This window comes from Oryzias melastigma, linkage group LG18 (genome assembly GCF_002922805.2).
Source record: "Oryzias melastigma strain HK-1 linkage group LG18, ASM292280v2, whole genome shotgun sequence".
Classification (NCBI taxonomy): domain Eukaryota; kingdom Metazoa; phylum Chordata; class Actinopteri; order Beloniformes; family Adrianichthyidae; genus Oryzias; species Oryzias melastigma.
In genome coordinates, this window is record NC_050529.1 from 16,609,091 (window position 1) to 16,622,976 (window position 13,886).

The 13,886-nt window shown below is 42.6% G+C and overlaps 2 protein-coding genes across 3 annotated transcripts in view; one reads left to right on the forward strand and one right to left on the reverse strand.

The window, feature by feature from the left end:
- LOC112155878 (E3 ubiquitin-protein ligase CCNB1IP1) overlaps positions 1-662 on the reverse strand; it is a 2,859-nt gene extending 2,197 nt beyond the window's left edge. For both annotated transcript variants that reach the window (XM_024287901.2, XM_024287900.2), the window contains exon 1: positions 558-662. The gene's annotated coding sequence lies outside the window, so the exon portion shown is untranslated. The remainder of the gene's footprint in view (positions 1-557) is intronic.
- A 2,042-nt stretch (positions 663-2,704) lies between these two features.
- On the forward strand, positions 2,705-11,121 carry si:ch211-212k18.5 (sal-like protein 4). Its single transcript, XM_024287808.2, has 3 exons — positions 2,705-3,318; positions 5,779-9,080; positions 9,154-11,121. The coding sequence occupies exons 1-3, from the start codon at positions 3,243-3,245 to the stop codon at positions 9,352-9,354; spliced, it is 3,579 nt and encodes a 1,192-aa protein (XP_024143576.1). The 5' UTR covers positions 2,705-3,242; the 3' UTR covers positions 9,355-11,121.
- The last annotated feature ends 2,765 nt before the right edge of the window (positions 11,122-13,886 follow it).

The window sequence follows — 13,886 nt, forward strand, 5'->3', positions numbered from 1 at the left end:
AAAAAAAAAAAAGTCAAAAAGTGTAAAAATTAACTGTAAGCTACATAATTTATATTAAAAAATTCACATTTTAATAAATTTCATTTGAGGAAATTCCCTTTTTGTTTTCATTTGTTTGATAATTTTACCATATTGCATTAATTTATGCAAAAAGTGTTCAAATTTGGGTTTGGAGTTTAACAATTTCCTCTAATGTTTCCCCCAAAACAATATATCATTTAATTTAAATGGTATTTGTTTCCAAAAAGCAGGATTTCATTCAAATGTATAGCCATAAATTTTGAGTTATTTTTAGAAAAGTTAATTTTAAGTGAGTAATTTTAGATCCCCTTATTCACATGTAAAAGGTAGCCTAAGTTCCACAAATTAAAAAAAAAATAAGTCACTGGCTAACATTAGCTAGCTAACAAGTGAATACAATTAACATTAAGAACTCCTGTTATTTTCTTAAAATTTCGAAAAAATAATGCGAAAGTCCAGCGTTAAAAGCATTACATTAAAAAAATGTTTTTATAACCGCAACAGTTTTTTTTATATGTCAAATGGACAGTTCTTACCACTTCGTCCAGTTGCAGGTGTTAGCTAGCTAGTGACGCTACACTCGCTCGCGCTGTAATCTGATTGGCTGAAAGATTCCTTTAGAACGCACCGGTGGATAAACGCAGATAAAAGCTGGATGAGTTAATACGCTTAAGTAAAGAATATACATGGTCAATTTGATAATCTAATAATACTAAAATCGAGTTAGTATACTTGAAGTTCAGTTTTGATATACTATTTAAATTGTAAACCTAAATGTTCCAAATTCAGTTACTTTACTACAGACATGGTCTATATTTAGCATACATGTGCTCGTACATTTATTGAAATAAACTTCAAGCGTTATGCATATGCTAAGATGCAGCTTGATTAATTTTTACATTTTTTGTCTAGTATTCATGGAGATCACATGTGTGCTTAAGTTAAAAAAAAATTAAGGTAGCATAATGTTCATAAATAACATTTATTTAAGTCCCATTGAGATTAAGAAGTCTCAATTAAAAGGGAGTCCTAATATAATTAATTTAAAAAAAATAAGCTTTCTATGGTGAAAAAGGCTTAAACTTGAAATAAAAAAGCAGAAAAATCCAAAATAGAGATGTAGAACATAGCCATCGGTTCTAGATTTGGATACTGGATGCAAAAGGTAAACCCACACCCTGATTACAGTTTTTGTTGGTTAGGAAGCACTGACCTTTACGTTGAGACTGAACAACAGATCAGGATATTAGTGAGCCTTGATAATAGACATTTGTTGCTTTTTCATAAATAACACAATGCCAAAAGTTTGTAGTTAAACTTTCCCGTTGCACACATTTAGATTGGTTTATCAGCATAGTGTTGCAAAAGATGCCAAATATTAATTTAAGGGAATTTAACCTGTAAATTCCCTTAACAAATAGTACACTTGAAGATTTTTTATTACTTGATTATTAGTATAAAAACTGCACTATGTCCATGTAGGAAGTACTAACTAACTAAATACTTCTTGAGAAAAAAATGGACATTTTAAGTTTACAAAATATACTTTTATTATATACTTCCTCCCTTTTAGTTTATGTATACTTGTAGTACACTTAAAAATACTCCTTTTTGCTAAGGGCTTGCATAACTGATTCATGACCTGAAATCAAATCAAATCAACGCCGTCCATCCTATAAACTCCACAGATCTTGATTTAGTGGAGGTGAAAGTTTGATCTTTTTTGTAATTTAAAATAAATAAAACCATGAAATAATCAGGAGAGGGTAAAATAATTTCTGGAAACCAATTCAAATTGAGTTAGGTCGTGTAAAGGTTGAATTTTTGTTTGAAGCAACTTTTTCAAGGAAGTATTTGTTCCACAGATTCATAGTTTGTTACTTTAGATGAGTCTAAATCAATAGTTATACTAAAATGTATTCATAACAACATTGGTTTGAATAATATGGGTAATGGGTACTGCTTTTTGAATCAAATATGAAGCTTTTTATTAAATTAAAAAGTGTTATGTCAAGAACTTCAGTGAAAACCTGAGATTAAAAATGAGCAAACTGTTCCTTTTTTATGTAAAGTTACACATTTAAAGTACAGTATGTATGTGGTACACCTCAACATGCCACCTTCACCTCCTCCCTCTCCCCCTCTGCTTTTATCCGTCCCTCCACGTGGTACAGGAGTAAAGGCGGGGGGTGAAAGAGGAGCATTGTGCTGTGCAGCACTGGATCCGGGGGTTCACAGTGAGAGAAGGGAGATGCTCACTCAACTGTGTCCAACTCGCCATTGTCACTGATTCCCATCTATTCTCTGCCTTTTAAATAGAGCTCTGGTGTAAGATGTTTTTTTTTTTTTTTTTTTTTTTTTTTTTTTGGTGAAGGGGGTGGGCATTATGCGCTCGCTGATAACACACGAATTACACCCATGCATGTGGAATGGCCTCTATTTACAATTACAGCCGCGCGCGCGCCTGTTCTGGCTGGCGGCGCCGCGCGGCTGTGATAATTGGCCCTATAGAAATCAAAGCGTGGAAATATTGACTTCCCCATCCTCAGGGACAATAAAAAAACAGCTTTTCCCCTTCAAAGAAACAAACTAATGTCTAAAATAAATAAATAAATAAAACTCCACCTGCTAAGAGGTTTTGGGGAAATTTTGATTCCCCCCATAATTATTATTAAATGGTTGCGTCCACCTGTCGAGCATCCCCACTGTCGCAAACTTGTCATTTTTTCGGTTGAAAGTTTATGGCGTCAGTGGAAAAAACATGAAGAAAGAGTAGGGGGAGAGACCCCGCGAGGCTGTGTGTTACACGGCCATTGAAATGCAAATATCACAGAACAAGGAGTGGTTGTGTGTGTGTGTTTGTGTGTTTCTGTATATGCATGCAGCGGAGCAGCATTGGGAGAGGAGGGGCACAAATTGGACAAGTTTTTTTTTTGGGAGGTGGGGGGGACTTTTGAATACAGCCACACACACCGGAGCTCCATATGACACGGTGTTGCCCGGAGGATTTCCCGTCTCTTTGCCCTTAAAACTTTTCCCTATGGAAGACCGAATTTACTAAACTTTTTTCACCTCTTTTATTTTATTTATGGTCGCCTTTTAAGAACGTGTGGGATTCCGGGGAACTTTTTGAATGCGCCCGTTCAAGTGCGTAAAGAAGAAAAAAACCAAAACGTGCCAAGCGCCTGATGCCCCCCTCTCTGTTTGCCTCGCCGTGAATCATGTCACGCCGGAAACAGAAGAGACCCCAGCAACTCGTTAACGCGGATCCAGGGGGCCCAAAGCTGCTGCCTCATGGTAAGAAAACACCTTCAGTCCTTACTTCATTCAACTTCTACTTTAATAAATACTTTATGTTGAATTTGGTTACCAAAAAAGTACTTTATTGTTGTGTTACTTAAAAAAAAGTAAGGAATACTTTGGTTCTTTATATGGGAGCTGAAATAAATAGCAAAAATGCATACAAATGTGCTTGAACTATTTATATATTGTAAATTTGAAATGTTAGTCTATTTGAATTCCTATGGCTAATACCCAATACTTCATAAAATACATTTACTTTTTGCAATGGCTAAACTTGACTGGAATGGGGTCTGTCTGTGGCCATTTTTCATGAGCCGTCCATCAAAAAACTGCACAGTGTTGACTCCCGGAGGTCTTTGATTGGTTTGGAGGACTCTCCTAATTGTTCACAATAAGGTGCAGGACTGAAAGGGGGGAGGGAAAGGAAAGTAGTGTTTTGTTTTTTTTTTTTGCTGATGATTAATCTTCCACGCCACTATTATCCATTTTTCCTTCTAAACTTGTTATTCTTACGCCTAATAATAATAATAAATATGCACCCCCTTAATTTTTTTGACTTTCCACTCTTGTTTGAATGGGAGGGTTTGAAAGGAACAAGTTTTTCTAACTTTTTGGTCAGGTTGTTAGGTTGTAACTTCAAGTGCACCCCTGCAGCCAAACTCTCCAAACACACGCGAAAAGTTAGATCCGTACTTGCTTCTGGAAACCGGTTTATTCCCAAACCACCGGGAAGGAATTTCGCTGAGGTACAGTCTTTCATTCCATCACTATACCTCTCCAGGAGGGAGTAGTTAGTTTGTCTCTCCATTGTTGTTACCCTCCCCCCATTCTTTCTCTTTTTACTCTTTCTCACTCCGTGCTCAAGATTCAGAAAGAATTTGACCCCTGGGCGGTAGAGGTCAGATTAGTTGACCAATCAGGTTCTGTGGACAGTACCCAGAACCCTTAGCATGGCCTGACCCTCGACCTCCACTGTGACGTAAGGGGGGAGGGTGAGCAGGGAGATGAAAGACGCAACTGCTGTTAAAAGGGGGTGGGTGGGTTAAGAGGGGTTATGGGTTGTCGTGGTGATGCTCATTGTCCTCTGAAATGTGTTGCTATAGCAGCAAGGTGGTCTGTAAGCTTTTTTGTGTGTGCAAGATGTTTGAGGAGTTTCGCTCCGGAGAGCACAGATTGAGACGAGACATTACAAAGACTCGCAGGGTTCTGACTTAGTCTCTGTGTTTGTTTGTCTGTTCAGAGACGTTTTCTTGGTGGTGTTTTATTTTGAAGCTTTAACTGTGGCTTTTTGGCGTTTACAAAAGTTTACAAAGTAATAACTGGAACCAGGAAGACAAATCCTCTTTGTTGGGGCACAAAGATCGCACAGGTTTATATGTGAACTGATAGTAGAGACAAAGTGTCGGTTTCTACGGAACTCTGGATATGCCATTGTGAAAAATGTTTCCCTCAAATGAATTATTTGTATACACAAATTAGTTCTCCACAAATTAGCATTTTGTTAGTATTTTGTAGGCATAGATAACATTTATGTTCACAAATTAGTATTTTAAGAACTTCAAATCCTAATATGAAGTTGTGCGCACAAAATGTTTATTTGTGCACACACAATGCTAGTTTGTGCACACATGGTTGCTAATTTGCACCTACGATGTACTAATTTGTACAAAATGCTCATTTGTGCTCACCAAATACTAATTGTTGCACACAAAATGCCAATTAGTGTGCAGAAAATGCTAATTTGTAAGAGCATAATGCTAATATGTGCACACATAATGGTAATTTGCGCCTACAATGAACGCTAATTTGTGTGCACAAAATGCTCATTTGTGGGAACAAAATGCTAATTTTTGCCCACAAAATACTACCTCATTTGCCCAAAATCTTAATTTGTGCCAACATTATTCTAATTTGCGCACATGAATTGCTAATTTGTGCCTACGATATACTAATTTGTTTGAACAAAATGCTAATTTCTGCACACCAAATACTAACTGTTGCACACAGAATGCTAATCTGTGCCCTCATAATGCTAATGTTGTTGTTGTTCACCTTTTGGCTTATCCCTTTCGGGGTCGCCACAGTGAAACAGCACCCTCATAATGCTAATGTGCACACAAAAATATCCTAACTTGAGCACACAAATTGCTAATTTGTGCCTACAAATACTAATTTGCACCCACAAAATGCATATTTTTGCCGACAAAATACTAATGTGTGCCTACAAAACATTACATTAGTGCCTACAAAACATTAATCAGTGCCTACAAACTACTACAAACTGCTAATAAAAAAGTAATTTGTTCCCACAAAATACTTACTTGTGGCCACAACATGCTAATTCTTTTCCATATAATACTAATTTGTGTTCTAATTTTTTTTCTTTACAGTGCGTGTCCAGGCCTCTGTAGTTTCAACTTTTAAATCTTTTTTTCTGTTTCTGTCCATTCTCAGATGACCACCTGGGCTTAAAGTCACCGTCTACATCTCTAGGTTCAGACTTGACCTCGTCCGGGTCCTCCTCTTCATCTTCACCCACCTCCCTACAAGAGTGCCAGCCGCCTCTGGCTCCTCGCCCGTCCCCCGGTGGGCTCCACGCGCCCTCCTTGCCCAGCGAGAGCTCTCCCCCTCCCCACTGGCCCAGCCACATCACACCCTTCACCACATCCCTCCCCAATACACACTCTTCGCTCTCCCCAGACTTCCCTCACCCATCACTGTCATCCCAGACGCACTCGCCTCCTCCTCTCAGTCAAACCTCGGTGTCCCTTAGCATGCCGCACCAGGAAAACTCTCACGCAACCATGACCTCTCCGCCAATGGGATGCTCCGCCGCTACTACTACCTCCTCCACTGCTTCCTGTTCTTCTGCCAACTCCCAACAGTCTCAGCAGGACGGCTCCAGTCCGGAGGATCAGCAGAGATCCTCCTCTTCTATTGGGGAGCAGGGACAGATTCAGGTACCTCCAACTCTGACTGTTCTCTTAGAGGAGCTGAGGGTTCTGCAGCAGCGGCAAATACAGCAGATGCAGATAACGGAGGAGATCTGTCGGCACATTCTCAGGCTCGGAGGAGCTTTCTTTGGCCAAGAGAACAACTCGCAGGCTGCCAGCTCAGACGGTACCCAAAAGGCAACAGGAACAGAATCGTCTTCCCCAACGCATCCTTCAACTGCAACCCCAATAACCTCTGCCTCGTCAATTTTAACTGGACTTCCGTCATCTCTCTTTCCCCAGCCGACCAGCTCCAAATCAGGAGCGTCACTCGTTAACGGTAGCAGAGCTTCCTCCTCTTCAGCCTCTACTTCCTCTTCCTCTGCTATCTCGTCTTCCATCAGCTCTTCCGTTGCAGGCCTACACCCTCTGTCCTTGTCTCTCGGTCTGCCTCAACGCTACGTCCACGAGAAGGCATCTCCCTTTGGGCACAGCAATGGCATTAGTTTCCCCACTCACTCCATTCCCACCACCAGCCACCCGCCGGACCTCCAGTCCACGTCTGCGTCCTCGTCGGGCCGCCCTCAGCACATATGCAGGTTTTGCGGGAAAGTACTGAGCAGTGATTCCTCGCTCCAGATCCACCTGAGGTCCCACACGGGCGAGAGGCCCTATCAGTGTCCGGTGTGCTTGAGCCGCTTTACAACCAGAGGAAACCTCAAAGCTCACTTCCTGCGACACCGAGAGCAGAACCCTGAGCTGTCCCTCTCCCTGCTCCCGCCTGCACTGTCGGAACAAACCCAGAGCGGGTCCGCCGCTGGAGTCATCCAACGCAGAAGAAAGCGTCGAGCGGACGACGATGACGCATATAGCGGCGTGAAAGGCAGCGTTCCCGGGATGGCGGAGAGCATGGCGCTGGGACTGCTGTCGGGGGCGTCGGCTCGGCCCTCGCCCTCCTCTCTACCTCTGCCCCCTTCAGTGGACATGGCGCTGCTGTCCACCGCCCACTCGCTGCTTCAGCTGAACAGAGCGTCGGCTGCGGCTGCTGCAGGCGCATCCACCACTGGACTCCCCTCCACCTCTTCTTCACCCTCATCCTCCTCTTCCAGTCAGTTTAAGGGAGCAAAGCAGCAACGGTTTGATGAAAACACTCCTCCTCACTCTGCCCTCCATGCCTCCTCCCCCTACTCTCAGCTGGCCCATCTCCCTAAGATTCTCTTTCCAGGAGGTGCCTCTCCTCATCACCTAGCACTTCTGCGACCCCCAGGTCACCCGTCCACTTCGCATTTAGCTTCTCCTCATCAGCTACCCTTCCCTTTCCCCCCCTTCCCCAAACCCTCCGCCTCCTCCCCCTCCTCGGCCTCCCCTAACACCTCCACCCAAACGTCAGACACATCCAAGCTGCAGCGGCTGGTACAGAAGCTGGAGAAACAGCCACAAGGGGGTGCCTCGTCTGCCTCGTCTTCCTCCACAAACTCACAAATCTCCACCGAGGCCAACGGGGATTCCAGCATCCACGACCTAACCACTACCTCCACCGCCTACCGCAGGGAAATGTTGGCTGCCCTTGGCCTAAGCCCCAATGTTAGCGCCGCAATGACGAGCCAAGGAGTCACAGGCTTTGGCACCACAACCACCATGGCTACTCCGTCCCTGCCCGCCGCCCAGGCCGCCAACCAGTGCGGAGTCTGTCTCCGCGTCCTCAGCTGCCCTAGAGCTCTCCGTTTGCACCAGGCCACTCATCTGGGGGAGCGCCCCTTCCCCTGCAAGCTCTGTGGACGTTCCTTCTCCACAAAGGGCAGCCTCCGGGCCCACCTGGCCACTCATCGAGCAAGACCGCCCAACGCTCGCGCCCTGAACTCGTGCCCTCTGTGCCCACGCAAATTCACGAATGCCTTAGTGCTCCAGCACCACATTCGTCTGCACCTCGGAGGGCAGATACCACCCGACGAAGAGATGCCGTCTGAAGACGCTATGGAACGAGACAATACCACCTTTGAAAATGGCGAGAACGAGTCCAGGAGTTCCCCGTTGAAATCCCAACAAATCCTTCCCCTCGCTCTGACGACAGGCTCAAAATCTTCAGCTGATGCTCTGTATTTAGGAGCATCTTACAAGCAATCCACAATTAATGAAGATTCAGTGAAGGTGGAGGAATCTGGGGACTCGAACCCTAGTGTTAGTCCTCCTCTGACTTGCAGCGCCCCCACGGCGGGGGCAGAAAACGTCCTGCGTCTGGGAGAAAACAACTCGGCTGACGGCGGCCCAGTGCACTCAAAGGAGGACCCAACTACCTCCACCCATTTGAAAGCATCTTTAGCTAGCTCTCACTCCGCAGCGGACAATGCAGATGCAGATGCTCCGCTGTCGCTCTGCATTTCAAAGCCAGATGTTGAAAACCGGCGAGCGGTCAAAGAGGAGGAAACCGGCACAACTAATGAGCCCACAACCAGTCCCAAAGGTAACTCGAGTCCAGCTGTTGCTAACCCGGTAGCTGAGATTAGCACTCCGGCTAATGTGCAAGTCGTCCCCGATGCGGAGGAGACCGCTGACCTTCATGAACCGGCAGCTGAAGATGCTGTGAAGAATGAACTGGAGGAACAAAAAGGAGCTACATCTGATCCAGAAGCAGAGAAGGAGAAAGAGAAGGATACTCCAAAAAAAGAAGTCTGCGACGTACGAGAGAAACCCTCCGAGGACAGTGAACCCGTCATGGCAGCACCAACACCACCTCCTCCTCCTCCTCCTCCTCTTCCTCGACCCGACAAACCCTACAGCTGCTCCCACTGTGGAAAGGCGTACGCTAGCAGGAGTGGGCTCAAGGTAAGGGGCTTTGCACAAATCTGCAAATCACACCCTCCAACTCCAACTAATGTTTCTGTCATCCCATCCACAGGGGCACATGAAAGTTCACCCCGGAGTGCTGACCAACACTCCCTACAAGACTCAGACCAATGAAAGTGACTCGACAGAGGATTGCAGTTCGCATTCAGTCAGTAGAAACACCCGACAGCAAGAGGAGAAGCTGGCCCAGGAGAAAAGCGATGGCACAGATCCTCTGGATGTCCTGGCTGAAGCTCCAGACACCTCTGTGTAGAACGTTGCTGAAAGTTCCATTTGGATGGATCCTGACAGAGGAATGTATTTTTCTTTTGATAGTTTGAGATCTGTTTAACTCTGTTTCTAGGTTTTGTATAAGGTAGATAGGTTTTACTTGTAGTTCTACTGTAGTCAAATTAAAGGAAGCGGTTGAATGTAGTTATTCTGCTGTCTATTTTTGTATTTTAAAGATCCCACTAAGGCCTTTTATTCCCCCACCACCACCATGGTGAGAATTGTGCGTTTCTGCTGACACTCACTTCAATGCATGATGTAAAAGAAAACGAGCAATACAAGTTTCCTTTTGTGAAGGAGTGTCCAGGAAGTCTCAAACGGAATTCCAAACCAAAACGTGTCCATGCGAAGCGCAGTTGTTGGAACTGCCCGCCGTTTCCTTTTGATGAATGCTGCTGAACGCGTGTTTCTAAATGTGCTGAAGTTGCACTGTGAGTTGCACTGTTACCAGTGCTGCCGAAATCTACTGAAACAGACCCACCCGGGTCAGAACCACGGCTCGGTTCCGCTTTCCGCTGCTATAAACCATGAATTCCAGCTCTTATGAATTATGAATGTATCCCATTGACTATGTATGAGAACTGGACCATGCGAGGATGACGTCACCCATAGAAATCGGTTAATCAATTCAGTCGCCATTTGTTCATAGTATGGACGCCGCCATGTTTGAACCAGACGTTTTTAGTAAACAGGGATTGATCTGAGTTGAGCCATTTCTATGAAAACCACTCTCACCAATCAGGAGTGAGCTTGTCTTAAGGCCACACCCCTACCACTTAAAAGCTGGATCTTTCATTGAGGCATCTGATTGGGCAATTTACAACTTACACTACAGAAAAAATCAACACATTCTCCCTCCCAACTCGTCGCATATTGATGATTGGTTAAGGACCACTCCATGTTGCTTCTTGACCTTTTGGGTGTCCCCAACTCATTTTTTGATGTGGTAAACAGGTCCCAACCTCCAGGCCACGAACCAGAACAGGTCTATTACCGGGACATCACGTACCGTGATCCCGGAATCAGTTTGCATCAGGTACTGCGTCTGGTACTAGGTTGGGTTCGGTACCGTTTCTGGTTCATCATCCGGCGCCAGGCTAGGGTTAGAGTTCCAGTACCTCCATCGTACTGAGGACCAGTCCGCGTACGCTACCATGTCCCGACCCCGTACCAGATGCGGTACCCGACGTGAACGGTACCAGGTTAGAATACGGAATTAGGGTCCGCGTCCCGATACTGGACTTGTTCCCTGTTTGTTGGAACCAAGTATTGAATGTGAACAGCTTAGGGACTTAGGGACGCCAAAAAACGTCAATTTTTGATGTGGAGGGGTCCTTAACCAAACGTCAATATGTCACAAGTTGGGAATAAGAATGTGAAAAAACAAATTCTAACAAATAGAAGTTCTCAATAGAAGTTTATGGGATTTCTTGGAGCCAGCAGGTACTTTATGTTTGGAACATCAGAGGGTGTGGCCTCTCAGTCCAATTCTCATATACAGTCAATGATGTATCCTCACTTGTTGGTACTATCTGCACTGTTGAACCTCGTGCGGTGGATGAGTTGACCCCACTCCTGCGCTCTTGAGGCTCTCGAGCCCGATTCCCCCAAACGTTTGGGCCAGTTTTGTATAAATCTGTGCGCTCTGCCTTTTTTTTCTTTTGTAAACTCTCTTCTTGTAGCGATGACAGAATGTGTTCCCACGCTTCCCGTGTCTTAAAAAAACAAATAAAACGATGTGAAGAGGAGATCTGACGGTTGTTGTTTTGTGTGTGTGTGAATCAGTATTCTGGTTGCATGTGTGCGCCTGTATGCTAACTGTTGGTCAGTTTTCTCTTGTTTGTTCCAGTTTTCTGTGTGTGAACTGTGGGAGGGTGGATTTTTTTTTTTTTTTGGGAGGGGGGTTCCCTTTGTCTGAGTAGCTGGGCTGGCTGTCTCCTAATTCTGCCTTTTATGCCCTCCGTGTCTTTTAATATGTTTCAGTTCCCCGGCGCCGTGCATGTGTGTGTGAAAAGGATAATCAGAGCCTGTATGAGTGCGATTGAGAGTGCAGCTGTAGAGGCCGCCACCCCTCCTCCGACACACACACCACCCTGCCTCTTTCATACCCCTTTCATTTCTCCCTCGCCGCTCACCCCAGCATCCCCATCACTCCCCCCCCCACACACTTCCCACCCCATGTAATAAGCTGACACACAGGAAGCTCTAATCCCCGCACAATGCCACCCCACTTCCCCCCAGAGTGACTGGAAGCGGGACAGGGGGCAACAGGGACCCAACCTGGTCCAGCTGTCCCCAAAATGGCCGAACTTAATCCCCCCCACCTCCTCCTCCTCTTTAAGTTTTTAGCCTACAGGGGCTCCAGAAACCATGGCGACCAGTAACCACGGAGAAGAATGGCTTTGGGCAGAGAGCGGGACAAAAGCAGTGAAAGGAGCCATGTGTGAAAAGTTTGTCCACATGAGTTCATGAGTGACAAGAGACGTGTCTCAATCTAAAATCTCAACATTTTTTTTAGCTTGTGTGTTTTTTTTAACATAAACTTTAAGGATAAGCCTTCAGGTGGAGGTGTTTGTTCTCATCGCCAGACTTTGATCACATGCTTTTATAGCTCATCAATAAACATTAATCGTCTCCCTGCAGACATCAATCATTTTCAGTGAAAAGTTCCTGAAAGGTGTTGAAGGACATTGTTTATGAACATTTAGCTTGGCGTTGGCCATGAATGAACCCCCATTTGTGGACAAAGAGGCTACTTAGCCCTCATTGGTCATTCATTTATTTAATCATAGCAATCTGAGATGCCATTCAAGCAGGACAAGAGCACATCCTCAGATCAGTTACCAAAAAAAGTAAATTGTTGTATAATTTATTTTTTTTAAATAAAAAAATATCCTCCTGTAATTTTTTTCATGAATATGAGACCAAAGATTTTTAATTTAACCTATATTATGACTGGTTTGTGACTTTCATACTTGTAAAACCCTCAAAATATTTATATAAAAAATATTTATATTCAAAAATATAACTTTAATAAAATTACTGAAGTAAAACAGTTATATTTTTAATTTTACAAACTGAAATTAGTCTTTTAAGGTGATTTTACAAATTGGACTTTATTAATCCCTTGGTGGTGAAATATCATCTTGACTAATTTAAATTTGTAAAAAAGAAAAACTTAAAGTCATAATACACCAACAGTATTATTTTTAATTTTTAATGCTAAAAGGGATTTATTTTTTATTTTTTTGAAGACCCTTTACTTCTTTGACAAAACTTCTAATTTACTTTACATTTATAACAATAATTATGATTTTTTAAGACTTGCAGAAATAGTGGAAGATAAAATTGTTTTTTAATGAAATATATCAAATATAAAAGTAATAAATACATCTGATGGAGTGACAAACTTGCCACCACCTCCCACTAGGGGTTGGGATAGGCTCCAGCAACCCTGTAACATTGTGAGGGATTAAGTGGGTTTGGAAACATGGGAGGGGGGTAATTGATAACATAAACACTGTTGCAACTTTTTTTTCTCTCCAAATAAGGTAAAAACTCATTTAAATTGTTGCATTTGTGAGATAATGGACTTGTTTCTCCCTACTTATTATATTGTTCAAACACTTACATTTTTGGTGAAGTGGGGGTGAATAAATCAAACACCCAAAGGCCACGTTTGAGACCACATTTACTAACATCAATTTTTTAAATTTCAAAATAAAAGTGTAACTTTGCTTTTAATGTTACTTGTTTGTTTTTTTATTTTTTCTAAAATAAAATAGTCAAGGTAGTCCATAATTTCATACTAACAATTTCATACTAAAATTTACCCTAGAATCTTCTTTTGGGATATGTTTGCATTGCTCTGTTTTATGCTGTAGTTAAAATTTGTTATTCTTAAATGTGGTTTTTAATGTAAAAAGAAAGACCAAATTTGAGCTCTATAGTAATACTTTATTGAGAGATGAGAACAGGAAGTTATTTAGAGTGAGATATTAGCATACATTTTTTGTATTTACATTCAAAAACTTAATAGAAATTAATGGGATTATGAGCAGATGAGCTGTTGTGTCAAAAAAGTACAATTTTAACTCGTTATTGAACTTTGAAAGGATTTTCTTTTTTAAAAATAGAATAAATGATTAAAAAAACGTATTTATATATTTTTTAATAAATAAAAAACAATTAAAAAAGATAAGTAGACACAAAAAAGAAAAGAACTATAAAACAACAGACGTGAAAAACAGTACTACTGGTAAGCAAAACTAAATACAATAAATGCACAAACAACAAAAAAATATGCAAAACCATCTTTAAAACATAGAATAAATGTTTTATTCGTTACTTGTTTATACGTTTCAAGATAAAGAAATAAAGATTAGAAGACTCCCAAAAAAAGAACTATAAAATAAGAGACAGGAAAAGCAGTATTACGGGTAGGTGTAACTACTTACAAAAAACGCAAACAACCAAAGAAACACAGAACCAAAGTTAAATGCTTCATACATTAAT

Excerpts from the sequence above, each read along its gene's own strand:
- si:ch211-212k18.5 (XM_024287808.2), top strand. The coding sequence starts at position 3,243 with ATGTCACGCCGGAAACAGAAGAGACCCCAGCAACTCGTTAACGCGGAT. Across the intron at positions 3,319-5,778 it reads CCCAAAGCTGCTGCCTCATG|ATGACCACCTGGGCTTAAAG; the intron begins GTAAGAAAACAC and ends GTCCATTCTCAG. Across the intron at positions 9,081-9,153 it reads CTAGCAGGAGTGGGCTCAAG|GGGCACATGAAAGTTCACCC; the intron begins GTAAGGGGCTTT and ends TCCCATCCACAG.